Genomic DNA, 20,159 nt, shown 5'->3' on the forward strand with positions numbered 1-20,159 from the left:
AAACATACAGCTGCCACCCTGTAGGAGAAAATACAGTCTTAATTTCCAGAAAGCAGTGGTGTGAGTTAAGAGTTAAGGTTAATTTGTTGCCCGAGATGATAAATTATCACAAATCAATTTCACTCAAAACAGGTAGAAACAAAACTCTAATCATGTAATTATAACTGAAAGTACTCCTACTTTTATCTGTAGCTCTAGAGATGATCAATACTGAAGGAAGTGAAAAATGAACATTGTTCTTTGCCATGATACTGATTCTGTAGGAATGATTATCAATGAAAATCCTTGTGCTATTGTAGACTGAAGAAAATGAGATGCTTTCAGGCTTGGAGCCATCTTCAATTTTTTCCCAGGTTACCTCATATGAAATAATTTTTCCATTTGCTTGAAAACTTGGTGATTGCTGAGAAAAGAAGTTATGAAGGAAGAGAACAATAACTTAGTAAATTTTGCTGAAAAAATATGAGAGAATAATTTAGAATTTTAAATAACTAACAGGATGCTTTATTTCTGTAAGAATATAAACACTTGTTTCCATACATTCATACACATACTGGTCAAAATGGAAATGCAGAAATCTTGGTAATGGGATCTGTCTTGTACTAATACTTAGAAAAACAGAACTGTCTGTTTGAAATTCCAGGACAGCACACACCTCATGTGTTCTGAGATATTTTATATACCATCTGTTTAGATTTGCAAAACACATTTTCATATTGAATTGCTATCAGCTTTAGAAAAATCGTAAGAGAAATTTCCATCCCCTTTATCATGGACTTTTTATTCTATTTCTGTAGGGCTGTCTTACCTTCCAGAACAAGGTCACATTTCGTCCCCCCAAAACTGGTGTAATTTCTCTCCATATGTCCAGTTTTCCTGATGGAGCTGCAATAAATATAGCAAAACAAGAAAATGAGAATGCTCTGTGTGTGGAAAGGATAGGCAGTTGAACTGCTTCCTCCCATTTGAAGAAATTCCACTCAGAACACCTGATTTTTCCCATCACTCCCACGTCTCGCCCAAACATTATCCCTTAACATAATTTTCCCTTTATTCATTTTTATGAATTATAGCCAGAAAAATTTCCCTAGAAAATTTTTGCTTTCAGTCACCAGACTCTTGTTCCCACCTCCGCACCATTCCTCCAGGCCTCAAAGAGCACTGTAACTTGGTCTGTCCATCTTTCCGGTTAATTGGATTTCCCACTGCCTGCACTGAAGGGAATGTCTGAGACTAGCAGGTAGGATGACAATTATTTAAGAAGCCATCTTCTTGAAGTTTGCTTAGCATGTTTCTTTTACTCATGCAACAGGCCTCTGCTTTTGGTACATAGCAGAAGAGTAACAACAGCAAAGAGAGGTGGCAAGCAAAAAACACCCCTCAAACTTTGTTTCTCAACGGGTTGGACATACTCCCTTCCTTAGTCCTGGCAGTCAGGGCTTGGCTCCACTCACTCCACCTCCAGAAGTTCTTGGCCGCCCCGCAGCGCACCCTGGCTGTGTACTCTGTGTAGGGCTGCAGCCCACGCACCCTGACGCACTTTGAGTCCACCACAGAGCTGTTGTGCTGAAAAACACAAAGACACAGCAGGCACGGCTCAGAACAGCATCCTCAGCAAGGTGTTCTTCTCTGAGAATACAGCTCTTCCTCTAGACCCTGCAAGGGCCAGTTAAGTTTCACTTGGGAAAGCCAGTCATGGAAAAACAATCAAAAAAAGCAAATAGATTAAAACAGTGGGAGATCCAAAAAGAGGGCTGGAGGCTACCTCTGTGAAATTGTCTGAGTCACTCAGAACCCTCCACATAAATACTTTTTACATCCAGGAGGGAATTTACTGAGATCTTGCCTCATAGAGTCTTGGGCTCTTACCTCATATAAAAGTAGCATGTTGTTCCAGATCTATGCAGAGCAATCTACAGCTACCTTTTCTTCCTTTTTTTTTTTTTTCTCCCAGCCTTTGCCCCACTCTCTCCTGAGAGACAGAATGAGAGTAAGAGTATTCTGGTAAGAGTCAAAAAAGCCAGCATGCCTTAAAGTCTCTCCTCAAAACTGTCTCCTGCAATGGCCAGCTGCAGTGGTCACTTGATCTGACAGCTCTTAAGCTACAGTCAAGACAGAATGCACCTTGACTGTGATCTTCACTGTGTCTTTTTAATGTACTAGAGGCAAGCTGCTTTCTAAGAGAAGTGACAGTAAACAGGCAAAGAGTCCATCAGCCTCAGCATTTGTGTAAGACACTGAACATCTCAAGATAAGGAAACTACTCTAATGGACGACATAATCAGTGTAGAGCTTGGGAAGCAAACAAATCCAGAAAACAGACACACCAACATGCTCACAAGATTTACATTGTATTTGTATTGCTGGGGAATTATTTTTTAATCACATCAGAAAGATCCTCACTACGTTTTTGTTTAGGAAATTCAGGTTTCATACCAGTTCTACTTTGCCATCAGGTTGGAGCACTTCAGTCTGGCAAAAGAGTTCAATTTCATTGTTTTCATAATTCCAATGTAATGTAATTTCTGTATCTGTGCAATCTTCCCAAACCTGGAAAGGTGCAGTGGGATACACTGCCAATGGAAAATCTAAGTTATCTTTTTGTGAAACATAAAATACATGCAATAGTATGTTAAGATATTTTAGCTGAGTAGTAAAATCGAATATAAAAAGTACAGATTTTTCTCCTAATCTGGAAGAAACACATATAAATTATAAAGCTTCATTTCATAATGTAAATGTTACCCAAAGTTTAAAAAAAAAACCTTGTGCTGACTTAGGTTTTAAAACATCATGGACAAAAGGAAGAGAGACCTTTATTGCAATCCATTAAAATTCTCTAATTCAGGCCCAGCAGAAGCTTCTGATGTAATATGGTAACATTTGACACATTTCTACATCCCAGAAGTGGGCCTCTTTGACAGAAATTTTATTCACAACTCTAACACTGACTCCTGCCAGTAGTTACCCTCCATTAAATAGTGTCAATGCTACTTCTTCCAAAAGATTTCTGAGATCCTTTACTGCTATGTAAGAGTATTCAGCAAGTGAAGGAAATCTCAGGCTCTCCCATATTATCAGTATAATATTGAGGAATGCAATCCAGTGTGAGGGCATGGTAATGCAAGTGAGGGGTATGATTACACCTTTGGCCATTTATCCTAAAACTTCATTGATTACATGATTGAATTACACTACTCCATGAAATAAAATTTGAAGACTTTCATATACAAAGGAGTTTGTTTTTGACATGGAAGGTTCAAATTACCACATGCAGAATTGGAAACAATGGATTTACATTTTGCTTTACTTACTGTCATCCTTTAAGTAAGGAAAATTTGAATGTAAATATTTGCAGGATCAGAGGAAAATATGAAGGATTTCACAGGAATCACCATGTAAAAGCTTAACTCATTGAACATATTATACATAATTTCTTTAACTTGCAACTATCACTAGGACTAGAAAAAATAATGTGAAGCAAAATTTTAATGTACTTATCACATTGAACATAAACTATTCTAGCCTGGCTTCTCATGAAAACTGAGTTTATGACATTGTGTTGTCTCCCTACAACCTGTCAATTTACTCCTCCACTTTCTTGATCTGTTTCTTCCACTTCCAAACAATCAGATAATCAAATTTTAGAATTCTCACGCCTCTCTGAGACAAATCCAACACAGACATTTAATATAAGTTCCTTCACATAAACAAGTGTGACTAGAAATCTGCCAGCAATGCCTCTGAGGAAGGAAGCAGTGCCAGGATGCAGCAGTTACACCATCAGCCTATTAGGCGACTGTCCTGCCAGGTCCCAAGCTGCACAAAGCTTTTTCAGACAGGTAAGGCAGCCACAGGACCTGGGGACCACTGATGAGGATTCAAAGAGAACTGGAAATACTGCTGGAGACTGAAGAAATACCCAGTTGTTTTCAGGCAGGAGTAGGAAGGAACTTATGAGACTGCAGGCACACTGAGATAAAGGACACAACTACAAGGGAACAAAGAACCACAACCATTAGATACTCCTCAGAGAATAACCTGGCTTTTGTCACAAATGAGCTACTCTTCTTCTCTTACAGTAGCACAGTGGAGGTTACTGTCCCATATTAGGACCAAGAGCAGGTTAGCACAACCACTTCTTTCCCAGCAATAGCTCTCACACGTGTGTCACATCTCATATCATACCAATTCCCAAGTAACCTACACAGATATTTTGTTTAAACTCCTCATTTTATATCCTTGCTTTCTCTTCCATTAACCAGCTTCAGCAAAGCAACAGATTTTGAAACATTAAGGGGTCATTACAATAACCAAATTTGACACTTGGAGTAAAGCTATTTTCTACTGTTAATACAACTTTTCAAAGCTGAAACTGAAGAGAGAGCAGGTAACTATAGCACAGGAACAGATAAGTAACTAAACTGTGAAGATAAAAACAGAGGACTTCCATAATTTAAACCATGATACAGAAGCATAAAGCTCAGAAGGAGCAACAAAAAGCCCTGAACAAAGACATACTAAAACCCCTTACTTCTGTGATTTACATCAAAGACATCTGTGGCAGTTTTCTTTCCCAGTGGGTTTTCCACAGTGACTGTGACATTCCAGATCCACTGCTGGCCTATATCCCAAGAGCATGAGCATTGCTTGGAACAACTTGCTTTGCACAGAGCCATTTTCGGTGATGACCTATCAAAGAAAGGAAGAGGTAGGAGGCAGGGCAAAGAGAGAGAAAGATGTTTTCCATAATATACAATCAACATAGATATTGGAAGTTTCTGATGTCCAACTAGAATACAGCATCCTAAAATATAAGGCTAGGAGGCCTTCTAAGAAGGCCACCCACTTATTTCCCTTAGCCTGAAGTATGATGGATACAAATACTCTTAAAATAAGTTTCCTTTGAAATCCAGGTTTGTCTTTTCGAGATACAGCTACATTGCTTTTAGAAATTTCCTTACAGATAGTCTAAACCAGAGACTTATTTGCCAAGACTCAAATAATTCACGTTTACCATTAAGCTTTTAAATGTAGTTGTAATTTCAACTGCATCTTGAAGTACATTTTCTAACCTTGCATTTTTAAATCACCATCACAGTATCTTAATAGGAGTGAGTGATACCAGGAAGGTATGTGCAATGCTGGGCTGTTTTTTGCTGAGATCTTTCAATGAAAGTTTGTTGTGATTATGAGGTATCTGTCCTGTTTTGAGTTTCCCTTTCTCTGCAGGCCTTGCTGTAAAGCCTCTCTCCTCATGTAACAACCATGTTTGATATGCCAAAGCTGTGTACCCTTGACTCAGACTGCTAAGAAAGAGCTATGATAAAGTCTGCAGATTCATTTATTTTTTTTAAAGTAATGAAGCCTGCTGAAACTACAGAAATATCAGATACTAGGACATTTGAGACAGGATTATCAGTAGCCCAAGGACTCAAGAAGGAAAACATCAGCATTTAATGCTCTAAAATCCTAAAGAAAAATAACTAGGGAGTTTAATCTGGCATAGTGCTAAGTTTGAGTCAGCATTAGTATAAATGAATCATGAGCACACTAATACTCAGCCTACCAGCTGATCAGATCCTAGTTATCTGTTGTGTGTGCTACCCAATAATTATGTTATACTTTAAAGTTATCTACATCCTGATTTCAGGGTATCTTCATACCTACTGAACAATATCCAAACATATTAACTCCAAAGAATGGTTAGAATAAGCTTTATCAGGCAGACCTTGATCTAAAGGACTGTCAACTTTGTAATTGCTGGTCTGATTTAGAGCAGTTCTGCTCTGCTCAAGCTTTGTTAAATAAGTGATCAGTGAAGTGGAAAAAGGCAAGCAGGTAATTACACAGATTTTCATAGATTCGAAGGGAAAGAAGGAAATAAGATAAGTGTTTGATACATCACAGATCAGAGTTAATATGACAATGAGACTTACGTTTTAGACAAGATGTATTGTGGTGAATTCCGTCCATAGAGATAAGTCTCTCCTTCTCTCCAAGTACATGTTACTCTTTTCATGTCTTGAGTATGGCAGGAAAAGTCTTTAGGTGTATCAGGTGGTTCTTGTCAGACAAAATAACCAAAAAAACACCAACACCATGGCAGTCAAGGCAAAACTCATCAACATTGTTAATACAATAACAATCTAGAAATTTTGGATAAGTATGAAGTCTGGTTTCATATAGATGTTATTACTGAAATTACACTTATTCAATGACCACTCTGCAGAGATAGTGAGGATAATACCATGAGTCAATAGCAATCAAACACTTTTGTACTCTATTATCTTTTTTTTATACTCATCAATTCATTTATTCAAAATGTATTCTATCTTTAAAAATTGATATTAGCCTTCAAAAAGGAGACTGAGTGTTTACCAAATGCAAACAGACAATGAAGCTCAGCTACTAAAAAGGGTGGATATATTTATGAATCAACCAACTGTCATAGGGTCAATTAATTTAATGCTATTGTTTCCTGATTTCTCTATATACATTTACAGATCTCAAGTCTCAAGACAAAGTTCAGCTAGACACGACAACTTACAGCAAGCTTCTTTTCCCATCCATTTTTTCTACAGTTATTCTTGGGTTAATAACAAGAGGAAAATAAAACTGTATGTAACAATGTGTTCACTTACTACCCACAAAGAAAGCTGCCTGATGTAATCGCCCATCTTCATCATAACAGTAGAAATGAATGTTAGACCCTTTGTCATGTGACAGATTTTCTACGGTGAGAAGACTGACTTGGCTGCTTGTGCGCTTGAAAACATCAACAGTTGGGTATACAGAGAATTTCTTAATGGTTTGACCTTTCCCTCCTATGCAGCAAAGAGTGATATCAGAGCCTTCTGCTAAAAACTTTTCTTTTGGAAAGATTTGTGGTTCACTTCTATTTGAATTGTCCAGGCCTGTAAATTAAATTTTAAAAAAAAAAATTAAAAAAAAAAAAATCAAAATGTGCTCAGGGCAGCAGCCTTCAGCCAGAATGTAAAACAAAGCATTTACACAAGAAATTGCTAACACTACATTATCCATTAATAGACTTGTATTTTGTATTCTTCCCAATACAGACATGAATTTCACATGTAATGCTACCTTTCTCTTAAACTCATAAACATCTAACGTAGTCCCACAAACTACCTAAATATGTTTTACTGCCTTTCACTTAGAGAAAGCAAGTGTTCTGTCAAGAATTGCCTTTACAAAAGCACCTCCTGGTTCTAAGAATTGCCTTTACAAAAGGACCTCCTGGTCCTACACACAGGCTGTTGCTTATATCCAAAATGTTGGTCTTGAAGACTTGGAGCAGAGGGCTACAAAAACATCATGTTCTTATGCTGATGCAGAGCTCAGGTGAGAGGAATCAACATTGACTGAATCAGATCAGTGAAATAATCAGCTTGGAATGAGACTCCCACAGCTTTCTATGTTGGACTGCTTGCTGGAAGGAAAAGTTAGTGGAACTTAAGTGTGATCACAGTTTTTACACATATTGCACAGTTAAAATCTACTGTCAAGGATCTGATCCAAAAACCTGATGACATTTAGAGTTACTATCTTTCAGAGAGCTCTAAATCAGGCCTGTAATGTGGGATCAGTTTGTGACCAAGCATTAGTATTTTTGAGCCCCATCCACTTGCAAGTGAAAAAAATAAAATCTCCAAGACTGAGTATATTGTGTGACAAAAAAAGAGAGTCTTGTGTCCTACTTCCCATTATACAACAAGAGGGAGATGAGTGCCACAATACAAGTATGGAACACCTATGATGCTACTTCTATACACATGATGTCTCCAATATCTAACAGCCCTTGCTGCTCCAATCAAGTGTTTTATTATAAAATCACTACAGTCATATTTTCTAAAGTAGTTACATATTTTGTTTAAACAAAATTCTTTGGAAACCAAACTGCTCTAGTAAGACATGGTAATCCAAAAAACTACAAATTTTGTGATGTCATTAATTACATTATTGGTTCACTCCCTGTTTATTCTCATATAATTCCCAAGATATTAACTCCAAGTGAAAAAGGGAGCTGACTTGCTCCTCCCTCTGCTTCTGTAATACCAATTCAAGCTACGAGTCCCAAACAAAAGCAACACATTCATAAGATCATACCTAACCAAGATCCCATGCCACTACATCTACCACATTGTTTTAACGTGTGAGTAAAAAAGAAGCTCTAAAACTTTTGGTCTACTAGCTTAGGAGTACAGTCTGTAAATTATAGCAATGGCTGAAGCACTGCTATTATTGCCAGCAAAATATAAGGAACTGGTTATTGCTTAGAGCAAATGGATTCTTAATGTGATGCCATCTCTCCTAAACTCTCCTCCATGGTTACATTCACTAGTGAATTGCAAACTAGCTTAATACTTGAAAAAGAAAATCCAGTATTGCAAAGTCTTGTTTTGCTTACCGGGGACAATCTCCCACAAACTCCAGTTACTCCAGATTTTAGATGCTTCTGCCTTGCTCCTGATTCTCACAGCATGTGACATACACTCCAAAGGTACGTCTGAATCCCATGTCCAATGAAGAGGCTTTCCCAATTTATCAAGTGTGACATTATGAAACTCCTACAAACAAAAAGCAGTAAGGTATTGAAAACACAGCAACATAGAGATTTGGAAATATAATCAAAAGCAGTGAGAACACTCCAAAGAGAAAAATGCTTTTGAAAATTAATGTCTGAAACTCCACTAGCTACATATGATCTCACACTAAGTAACCAATCAGCTAATCAGCTGCTTACAGATCTGTGCTAGCAGTGGTGGAGTGACTGATGTGCTGACATATTTGGGAGTGAGACTCTGCTTCTCATGACATGGATTTGCTCCCAGAGACTTTCAGTATGTTATTTGGGTCTGCCATTACATAAGCTGCTGCCTACAAATGCATCTTAATGTTCTGGGTTATACATCCCTGTGGTGGAGTCACCACCCGTGGAGTGATTTAAAAGATGCACAGATTCAGCATCTAAAGATGTGGTTTAGTGTGGACTTGGTAGTGCTAGGTTAACAGCTGCATTCAATGATCTTAAAAGAATTTTTCCAACCTATGAGAATATATCATTCAATATATTTTAGTAGTTCTTATAGAACCACTCCAGATTCCCAGCATTTAGATCTGTGCTGCTTGTATGATTTGTACCAAAGCCCTGACTCACGATGACAAATAGAGAACTTCTCTCCAGTACTGCTTTCTATCAGCAACACCTGCACTTTCACATTACCACTGCTCTGAGAAAAACTCGGCCATCTGTTCAAAATTTGTTTTCTGTTATAGTCCTGAGGAATGTAGCCACTGCTGTAGAAGTTATATAGGCTGTCCATGCTTTGGTTTGAGCAGATTCAGAGCTTCCTTATTTGTACACATACTTCAGAAAACACAGAAGCAAATATATTCCTGTATGGTAGTGACAACCAAAGTAACTTGTCATCTTTATTATGAATTAGAGTACAGACTACACCCCTGGATTTGAAACACTTTTACTTCTTAACAACAAATTAATATGAATTTGTTGAAGGACACTTCAAAAAAACCAAAACTTAATTGTTTGTAGCAATATGGCCCCAGTTACTGACTTCAGGCTTAGACCTACTCATTGGGCTAAAAATCCTATCCAGCATATTAAAGTGGTAAAAATCTTCAGAACCGCATAGAGCTCATTTGCAGTGAAGATGTGGGTCTTCAAATTCAAAGACAAAACTCCACCAACTAGGGTGATCAATGTAACCTGTGATTTTTAACATCTATCTTATTTGATTGATTGCTGATTTCAGAAAAGTAAGCCCTTATCTGTTTTATGTATTTTCTGACAAATAGCAATGCTAAATGAGCTAGTGCAGTTTTTCAGTTTTACTAAGTTTTAAATTTTCTTTGGAGACTGTTCCCATACAAAGTCACAAACAGAAAAACACCCAGAACAGGCCTAAGCCTATTATTTGGGTGATCTCCTCTTCAGAAAATGCTACTGGTTTAGATGCTAAGGAAAACTATCAGGACAGGGACTTTGCCAAGAGACATCACTACATCTGCCATCATTGTAAATGACTAGTACACTTCTTTTCTAAGTATACGTACTGTCCACACAGTAGTAGCTTCATCAGTTCGACGGACTTGTATCTCAAAAGACATTGCCAGCTCAGCATCATGTGCAGACTTGACAACATCCCATTCCACCAGCAGCTGCTGAAGATCCAAATCCTTGGAAACATTAAGGTATGTTACTGGAAACACATCAGATTCTAGGAGCACAAAAAGGGCAGAAAAATATTACTGCCTGGCTAAGTTACAAAGCAGATCTGAAAAAAAATAGTGGTTAGAGGTAAAATAGGTTTCACACCAGGTGGATCTGAAAGAAAAAAACAAAAGTGATCAGGACATATGCTGATGATGACAAAAGGAAAGATCATTCTTCTTCTTAAGGAATCAGCAGGCTAAAATGATGTTCCTGAATCTACTCAATGGCTCCCCACCATAATATTTGGTATGCTGTTGAATTTATTTATGCTCTCAATTTACAAGCTGTTTTGTGGGAATACAGATCCATCTCTTCATAATCTTATGAAGGGGAACAACATAACGTACTAAGAGGGACTAAATCCCAAAAAAATCCCAGACCACAGCAAGCCTTCTTATCATTGTAGGGCAGAAACTCTGGGCTCAGTTTTGATCTCTGACTTAATCCAGACTAAATGAGTTAATGCAAAACCACTATTTGAACATAATAGTTTCTCCAGAACAGAAAGGGTTTCCCTCCAGTAGCTAGCTAAGACAATAGTCTAGTATTAAGCTCATTCCTAGTTGCTGTACACAGAACTTAGTTCATGGCTGTGGATCCTACTGGAATTAGACACCTAGTTCTAATGGCACTGGCATTCTTCTCTTGGTCTGGATTTAATTCCAGACCATGATATGATAAAGTAAAGTTTAAAAGTCAGAATTTTGGTGTTGGGTTATAAAAGGCCCTGCAAGATTGTTCTGCTGAAAACTACAAAAAACCTGTAAGTGGTTCCTCTTTTTAGATGATTCCTTTGTGACTCCTCCCTAAAAACCCTAACTGTTGGAAGACATGAAATATAGCACTCACTGATTTGTCACTTCTCTACTTCCTGAAAACTAAGCAAACATAACCCCTCTATATTTTATCTGGTTGTTAATGAAACCAGGGAATTGAAATGTCTGCGTAACTAGGCTTTTTATTTTGCCACAGGTGCTTTCCAAGGTGCTTCTGCTTGTTACAGAAGGACAAGATCAGAATGTTTATTCTAATAAAATAGAACCTTTTAATAAAATAGAACTCATTCTGTGCATTCCTGCCACATTACAGCCAGAGTTATCAAGGACACGATGGACTGAGAGACCTCAGCAGCCCCCTCACACCAAACTGCTTTCTCCCAGATACGCTTTGCCACTGAGCTACCTGGGACTTCCATCATGTATCACTAGCAGAAATACAAGCATTCAGAAGATTTAAACTGAGAAGCTACATTCTGATAGATACTTCTGGTAGCCACCACATATACAAATCATTGTGCAATTTATCCTGCAGTGTCAGCATTACCCTAACCTCTGTGCCGCAGTTTTCTGACACTGAGATTTTTACATTAGGATAAGGGAAAGAAAGGCTCAAGAGGAACAGCAGTTATAACAATCTCTGGTCAATCAAAGCAAGCAAATAAAACTTCATAAGCATACCTGTTAATTATACGAATACTGACACAATTTTGTTGTTTATATAAGTCCAGACTAAAATTAAAGAGTAAATTGAGGAAATAAAGTATTTTATCATTAGTACAAAGTTATTAAAAACTGCTGGAAGAAAGAATTCTCTTTTAGCAATTCATCCAAAAAATTGTTGGGTTATTTTTAACTGATTCCATTTCCAAGGGTACTAGAAGTCAGAGCAAAATGAAAACCATATGCTTTACATCTAGAGGAAACTACTAGTATAAGCATCTTCAGATAAGCTTGGAGAACAAACCAAGTTTCACTGTTCAAACACATGGTCTCAGGACCAGGACTGTGGTATCTTCAAGTGTTTTGGAGAAAGAAATATGTATAACACACCTTCTATGAAGTTTCACAGCAGCCTCAATTTATAATTACCAGGAAATTATTAATTTGTAAACTATGTGAAAGCAGAATTGACAGCCTTAGTGTCTCTGAGAGGTAAGTGCAAAATGTTTCACATGCAGAAATAAAATTTCCTTTTTGGCTACAGTAATGACATGACCCCTAAAAAGTGTATCTCTTGCTTCACAGCTCCTGTTGAAAAACAATGGGCATCAGTTTTATACTGTCCTAAGGAAGCCCAGTACCTATGACAATTACTGTCTGAAACTCAATAAACAAGGTGGAAGGCTTGGGGGTAAATTTCACTGAATGATGACAGAGTATCAATTTTAGGTTTTACCGGAAAAAATAAACACTATTAGCTTCACTGCCAACAAATGCCTAGGCAAGGAGCCAGAACAACCAAATCAATACAGTGATTCATAAAACTAACTGTGGAAGTGGAGTATCACTTTATTTTGGGAAGATAGGACAAAACACACTTCATTTTCCCACATTTTACAGACTTTGACCATCAAAACAAGATAAACACTGTTAAAACACCACTTATGCTGAAGAATTGATTACAGAGTTGTTTATCTCCAGTGTGTAATCTTAGCAGCTCATTTTCTGGTCAAACTTACTTGTACATTCATCATCTGTTAACCCGAAGCACCGTGTAGCAAATCTCTTGGGGGATCTCATTTCACATACACAAGCTGATCTAGAACACTGGGCCTTGCCATTAATGTCTTTCTGTCTGCACTGCTGAAGCAACAGAGGAAGAGAGGAACTGGGAGAAGGAAAGGACCCTGCTAGTCTCTAAGCTCTCAGTGAAATTCAATGGCATAAAGTAAGAGTCCAGGGAAGGGAAATAAACACACCTGAAAGAGAAGCCAGCCAGTTGGCAGAAACCCCTTTCTTTCTCAGGGTGCACCATTAAAAGAAACTTCTGCATATCTCCTGAATTTCCCTATTTTCTATCTGCTCATTTTCTAGCAAATTCTAATTGCAAGTGTCACTATTATGTCTATTGCATTGATGATGAGCCTGTATCTCCTCTCTGCATCTGTTTATTTTTGTCCAAATGAAAATATCATCCTTTTTCTCACCATAAGGAATACTTCCACCTGACATACTTAATTAACTTGATAAAAAAAAAATCTTCAAAGTTCTTGTTAGTTTCTGGTATTTCTCCATCTGCACAAGTGTCCCTCCACTACCTCTCTTCAGCTAGATGACATATAATTTTGCACTCCACACTATTTTGTTTTCCACTGAGTCTGGCATAAGACAGTCTAGATCACCAGTTGGAGCTTATACAAAGTACTAAAACATAGAAGAAAAGATATAGTTAAAGATATATCCAAAATTTTGATGACCACCAGTTAAAATGTAGGCATTAAAGAATTATGTAGCTTAATTTTAACATGTGGAAGAATTTTTAGCATTCACAGTTACAATATTCTCTCCTAGCAAAATTAACTGCTCAAGGCATCTTAAGACTTGTCTTAACTTGCAAGCTAACTCAAGACTATGTGGATAGTTACAATTAACAACAGAGACTAATTTTGTTCCTGAAAAATTGCATGTGAAAACAAGTGACCAAGTTACTGTAATGAAGTAACTGTTTGGACTTGCCTGCATTACAAAGTTTTGCCATTCTAAGAGCCCTAGTATTAAGTCTCAAAACTGATACTTGGGTGAGTGGTGTGTGAACACATGAATTTCAAGAGAGACAAAATGTCAGGAAGAGATATAAAGGCCCTTCAGTATGATAATAAATACATTTTAAAAACCTCAAACATCTGTCTTCTTTCTTCATCAGCTTAAAAAAAGTAAATAAAACTTCCATAATGCAGACTAGAGCATGATAAGGTCTGCCTTCTTAGTGGTGGTCACAGAAAGGTCAATTAAAAATTTTCTGTTTTCTTCTAGTGGAGACATACCCAAATGCTACTGCTAGCAGCAAGTACACAAGTACTTTTTTAGTACTTGTATTTTTGAACCTTAAAATACAAAGCCTTCTGAAAAGTTATCATTATATTCAACTTTTCCCAGTTCAAATATGCATATTTGCTTTCTGTATTTGCATTAGATAAATATGGGAAGTGAAAAAAAAAAAAATCTGGTCCTGGAATCCTGTGGCACAGTCAGAGAAGAGCCAACAGAAATGCTAATGTTCTCAGAGATGAGATAAAAAAAGAAAGGAAAGAAGTAAAAAAACATAAAAGTTGCCAAAGAGGAAATAAATTATTTGAAGATGATAGTACACATCATTGGAGAAAGAGAAGAAGCAAATAAATAAATACACTTTGGCTTCACATCATTGCAAGTTGTTGATTCAACAGGCAATTTTGCTTAATGGTTCACAAAAGGTAATAATGAAAGTTGCTCCATCACCTTACCATAAATGTGTGACACATTGCTTAATCAGAGACTTAAAAATCAACAAGTTGAAAGCTTCAACTGTACATTGCTTCCAAATAAAACAAGCAAACATTCAGACATTTACCTTGCTGTGAGTATGAAGTGTAGCATGTCCCCAGGGGGAGCAGTACTGCCAGAATAATTAAGTGATTCATCATGTGTCCACCTTTTCCTGCATAAGACTTAACAGCAAAGAAAACATTTATATTTATTTGTTTCTTTCAGGAGCAATGCAGCATGCCAAACAATAGTCCTGATAATATTCCTATATTTAAGAATGAATAAATAAAAACCCAATCAGACTCCAGGAAGCTTAAGAGAAATTCAGGAAGAACACACAAAGAAAGATAAAGAATGAAAAAAAAAGTAAACCTCTTGTTTTTAGGACCTAGTCACAAAGTAGCAAAGTAGCACTATAGTTCAAAAAGTTCAATTGCATCTAAACAAATAAATCACACAATATCTTTAATTTTTTTAGGCAGTCATTTCAAATAAATATTGAAGCAGACGTTTGTCCTAATATATTTTGGCTTTCCTCCTGCACAAGTAAGAAGATGCCCATTCTAACAAGAGGAAAAGAATATTAAAGGTGCAAAATGCCTTGTGATTTCTGGTCTGCCTACAGCCTGACTGAGGAATCCAGCAGATTCCTCTATCAGCACACAAGACACTATATATGGAGGGCTTTAGTTAGTCTGGAGCTGAAACACACATCTCAAGCCTTAGCAAGTTCCATTCCCAGATGGACTGTCATCTCAAGAACCACAGAGTTCTATCCCACACTCCATTCACAGTTTTGATACTTATGCTGTGCCAGGATGAAACTCTTTGACTTGCACAGCCCAGTTCTGAAGGACTGATTGTATGCTAGATCTCAGAAGACATGAATCACCTGCAAATTCCCCCATGTAGACAGAGGGCTAAACACCAGGCTGCAGTATGGTGAAAGCTCTCAGGCACAGAGGGTGCAAGGAGTATAGACAACAGAAACAGGACAATGGATACAGCTATCTTTAACATAAAACTTGTACATTTTACATTTCTGAAGCCGTGCAGAATACTGATCACTACTTCCTTAACAGACATTGCAACTGCTTAGCAGGAGATAACCAAAATTACTTGTTCCCACAAAGTGAAGAACAGAACATTTACAGATTTCAGAAGGGCCAGGAATTCACTACATAATTTATTCAGTATTTATTCATTTATTCTGCTATTACTAGCAGAAAATTCTGATGTAATACCTCAGAACTGCAGACTCTTAAGTCTAATAAGTTTAATTACATTCAATGGTTTTGAGCTCTGAATTCCTCTGAAGGATAAAAGGAAAGACTCTCATCTTCTTTTTAAAATATGTTTTTAAAGGTCATACAAACACTGTAGAACAGTCCTGCATGCAGCATTGCAACCCAAGGCTCAATGCACACAACAAGCCCCTTGCTGCAGTGTGCCCAAATTTCTATTTGTGAGCTCAAATGCTTCACATGGAGGCCCCCATATTTACCAGGTGAGTGCTGTCTTGCCCAATGCATAAGCTTCTGCAGTCTTTCCTGCCACTAAACAAATATCCTCAGAAGTATTTATATAACATTAAGATCAACATGTATGAAGAATCTAAATATTTTTGAGAAATCAGGCCTAATTTACATGCAACTATTAGACTGTTCCAGGAACTGATTTGGGGAAATCTTACTTTTTCTAGCATTTTCCAAGGGTTTTTCAGCAGCTAAAAGGAAAAATAATCTCTTGTGTATTGTCTGGGATAAACAAGACAATACACAAAAGACAGTGATAAGTAAATGACACAAAAAGGAACTTTTCCAAGGCAGATCATGTTAAAACTTCTGGTAACTCCTTCAGAAGATTGGTGTTTTTCAAGTTGTATGAAATTATATTAACATACAAAGCCAAATCTTACAAATCCTTTTTTTTCCCCCCAGAAATATACAAAATTAAATCTGCTTTTAAAGTCAAAGAACTCAACTCTCTACTCTGAGACAGTTTCACACAAGGGTGGTCAGTTAGATTCAGCAGCATATCTCCTGACATAACTATATGAGCATGATGAAAATCTGGCCCTGCAAGACTCCTAATTTTGTAAATATCTTCAAGGCTGGACACACAAGATTTGCCCTATTGGTTATGAATCATTTAAATCCAACATTAAAAATGACGGGAAGGTACCATGGAATATTGATATGTTAGACTATTTACATTACTTCCTATTTGGAAAAATAATCCAAGCTTCTTTTATGCTCTCAAGAATCATTCTCAACTGCTGTCAAGAAACCAGTGTCTAATTTAACTGCCTAGCTCCAGTCATTTACACCACAAGTTCACTAATGGCACAGCCTGGATTATTTTTATTGATGGAAAGAAAAGCCTCATGGTACTAAAGGATAGTGTAATATAATAAATGATTACTGGATAGTGACAATGGTTTTCACTATTCATTATGTTAGTAAACCAGTTTAATAATGCATAATAAATAAATTGTGGTAATAAGTGCAATTGTAGGTAACAAACCAATTTTCATGAAAAAAGTCCTAGAATTGTCTAACAAAACAGAATATGAAGTAGTTTTAAATAAATTAAACACTAGTTGAGAAAAAAAAGGATCCTTAATACATGAGTAATATTTTGAATTAAATCCTCTTTATTCAGAAACGTCTGCCTGTGACTAACAAATTAATCACACATAATAATTGCCACCAACCAATGTCAAGTATTTGTTCTGTTTTATCAATAATTAAATACTGTTATAAAATCATAACTTATAAGTCTGTGTCTTGGCTACAGTTTTACAAAATACATTACCAATTTAATTTAAAAAAAAAAAGCAGCAGCAAAATGATTGATGACAATAGATCAACAACATCCTTGCCACAAGTGAAAACAGAACAACAAAGGGAATGAAGACAGGTTGCCAGTAAAGGGGAGATACTGAGTAGCAAGTTGAAGTCTGTTTGGCACAAAATGATCTGTCAGAACTATAGAAGTTAGTTGTTTTTTTTTTAATCTTTAATTTTTACTGTACATTCTTTTCTCTTATAAAAGCTCAAATTCTCTGGGGGAAATAAAGCAGACCTGCTTGGTTTTATCAGCCTGCAGATTAAAACACTAGTTGTTATTTTATTTTTTTTTTTAATCATAACTTAACTTGCGATGTGACAAAACAGATACAGAAGGATTCAGGACTCCCCTGCCTAACTTACTGAAATTAATCAGCACTGATAGATACTACTATAGAACTATTATTAGAATATAGAACAATATAGAGTTATTTTGGATACCTGACAACAACTGAAATAATATTCAGCAGCAAGGAGAATTAAACACAATTAAAGAGGAGTCATTCAAGAAGTAGAGACAGCATAGGCACAAACTACCTTTGAGAAAATGAAATTTCCTCAAGTAGGTGGTTTGTGAATATTTTAAATAACTATCTCCAAGTAGACTACTTCTCCTTCAGAGCTAAAGGCTGTCTTACATGATCCCTGAAGTCCAAGCCAACATTTTTGTGATACCATGGATGAAATTAAAAATAAATTCTCGTTATTTACCTAGTGAACACACCAAAGATTAACATTTCATCAAACCCCACTACAAAGTCACTGAAGCACTGAAACTCAACGACTGAGAGTTGGAGCTATACTGTGCACATACTGCTGCACCTGGAACAATTGTGTGTATAAGGAAAGGAACATCCATGTACTATGAACATCTAGTCAAAGCTTACTGCCGAGTTAATCTGATTTGCAGAAATCTTCCTAAAGGCACATATTTCAAATCATACTTAATACAAGTTTGTTTTCACAGTGCCCTTTGCTTTGCTTATTTAAAACAGCTGCCAGGCACAAGCCAAATCCTTAAATGAACCTGAGCATGTACACAAGCTGAAAAAACAAATGTTTCCAGTTACAGAATCTATTAATTAATCAGTTTAATGGAGAGTATTAGATATGGATACCACCCCATAAACAACATGGGCTGAACAAGTTTTTCTAAACCAGACACAGAAGAAGACTGTCAATGAGACAATTCAGATAATAATACATAACACTGATCATCCCATGTTGTTATTCTACTTCATAAACAAACTGAGGATCAGAATCACAATCCAAGTTGCCACCATACAACTCAAGATCGATACCATAAGTGACATTTTAGTGCCAAACTCTAATAAACTCTATCCACAGCCTACCAAAAGGCACTCCTAGAAAGAAAGCAGACCACAGGTAGACTAACTAATCCTCCTGATGCAGGTTTTTTTGTCTCCTAAATAGAGATAACTAGGTAAATGTCAAAAGGAGCTGGAAGGCCCTAAATTAATGATTTGTACAAAGACTCTACATCACAGAGTGCCTCTGCTCTCCTGATTTTTTCTTTTTTCACCCAAGAAATTTTAAAGGTGGTTTCAATTGCACTTAGTACACAAAATACATCTGTGTATAAGACACAGAAAGCTCCTAATAAGCCCTTGTAATTTAATGGTTGAGCAACAAGTTTAAAAGGCTGCATGAGAAACAAAGAAAGTAATTTCTATAATTAAGGTCTAATACACATGTAATAATTTGACCGCTGAGGGGTAGTTTTATCTTCTGTGTTTTGATAAACAGGAAGCTCTTTGATGCGTGTTGTTGCTTTTCTAAAAAGCTCTGCAAAACAGAAAAACATTTACTTCAGGGTCCCACAGACAATGCATCCAAGTAGGGGAAAAACTGAATCTAAAACTATAACGCAATTAATGAACTTGGTAAAACTACTCCTGCCCCATCAGAAATGTTAGCAATTGTAGAGAAGCCATTTTTCTGGCCTTGTCTACTTGTAACTCTGCTAGGATCTATCTGGTTTGCCCTGCTGGAGTTTGGTCCAAAACTTAGATAAAAAGAGAGGCAAAAATGTTATGCCAGAGAAATATTCAAACTCAAAAAAAGAAAAAAATCAGGAAACCACACTGGAATTTATGTTTTCTAGTTTACTCAAACGGCCTTGAGATCAAGCAAGGATTTCAGCTGCTTAAAAGAAAGTGGAAACAAGTTTTCACTGTATGATGCCGGATTTAAAGGTCTGTGCTCACATTTTTGAGCAAGACAACAGCTTCTTGAAGCAGCAGGCACAGGAGGCGTTGAAACCAAACCCTAATCACCTCTGGCATGTGCAGCATCCTCATCCCACGAGGTACCCCACTCAGGTAATTTTTGCTCAAGCCAGATCAGCAGCTTTTACGCTGTAGCTAAGCAGTGGCATCCTGAAAGCAGAGGAGACTACACGGTCACGAAGCCCTTAAATTCCCCGGTATGCGATGATGCTGGCGGGGTTCCGGAGGACAAAGCGGTACCAGGCGCCGCTCCAGCCCTCCCGAACGACCGTACCGAGGGGTGCCTGCAAAACACGGGAGAAGGGGCGGGCAAAGGGTGGAGAAGGCATCAGAAGTGCTAAAATTCAAAGTAAAACCGCACTTCAAAACAAGCGCCGGAGTGCAGATGTGGGTGTTCCTCAGCGGGGCAGGCAGAGCTCCCCTCAAGCGAGGGCGGACGGGAAGGAGGGAGGGTCCCTGAGGGAGCGGGGCTGCCGTGACAGGAGACACCGGCGTCACTCACCTGCAGCCGCCGGCAGCTCCCTCACGGCCGGGCTCGGCCGGGTCCCCGCAAGCCGGG

General features: G+C 37.5%; 1 protein-coding gene across 1 annotated transcript in view; it reads right to left on the reverse strand.

Annotated features, from left to right (window-relative positions):
• Positions 1-19,697, reverse strand: part of OSMR (oncostatin M receptor) — a 28,948-nt gene extending 9,251 nt beyond the window's left edge. The window contains exons 1-11 of the mRNA XM_062513095.1: positions 19,649-19,697; positions 14,585-14,681; positions 10,096-10,259; positions 8,429-8,588; positions 6,645-6,917; positions 5,940-6,066; positions 4,535-4,692; positions 2,437-2,573; positions 1,413-1,566; positions 809-885; positions 181-403 (exon numbers count right to left, since the gene is read on the reverse strand). Coding sequence (XP_062369079.1) covers positions 181-403; positions 809-885; positions 1,413-1,566; positions 2,437-2,573; positions 4,535-4,692; positions 5,940-6,066; positions 6,645-6,917; positions 8,429-8,588; positions 10,096-10,259; positions 14,585-14,681; positions 19,649-19,672 — 1,594 coding nt within the window. The 5' untranslated portion in view covers positions 19,673-19,697. The remainder of the gene's footprint in view (positions 1-180; positions 404-808; positions 886-1,412; positions 1,567-2,436; positions 2,574-4,534; positions 4,693-5,939; positions 6,067-6,644; positions 6,918-8,428; positions 8,589-10,095; positions 10,260-14,584; positions 14,682-19,648) is intronic.
• Positions 19,698-20,159: the final 462 nt, after the last annotated feature.

Source organism: Cinclus cinclus, chromosome Z (genome assembly GCF_963662255.1).
Source record: "Cinclus cinclus chromosome Z, bCinCin1.1, whole genome shotgun sequence".
In the NCBI taxonomy this organism is placed as follows: Eukaryota; Metazoa; Chordata; class Aves; order Passeriformes; family Cinclidae; genus Cinclus; species Cinclus cinclus.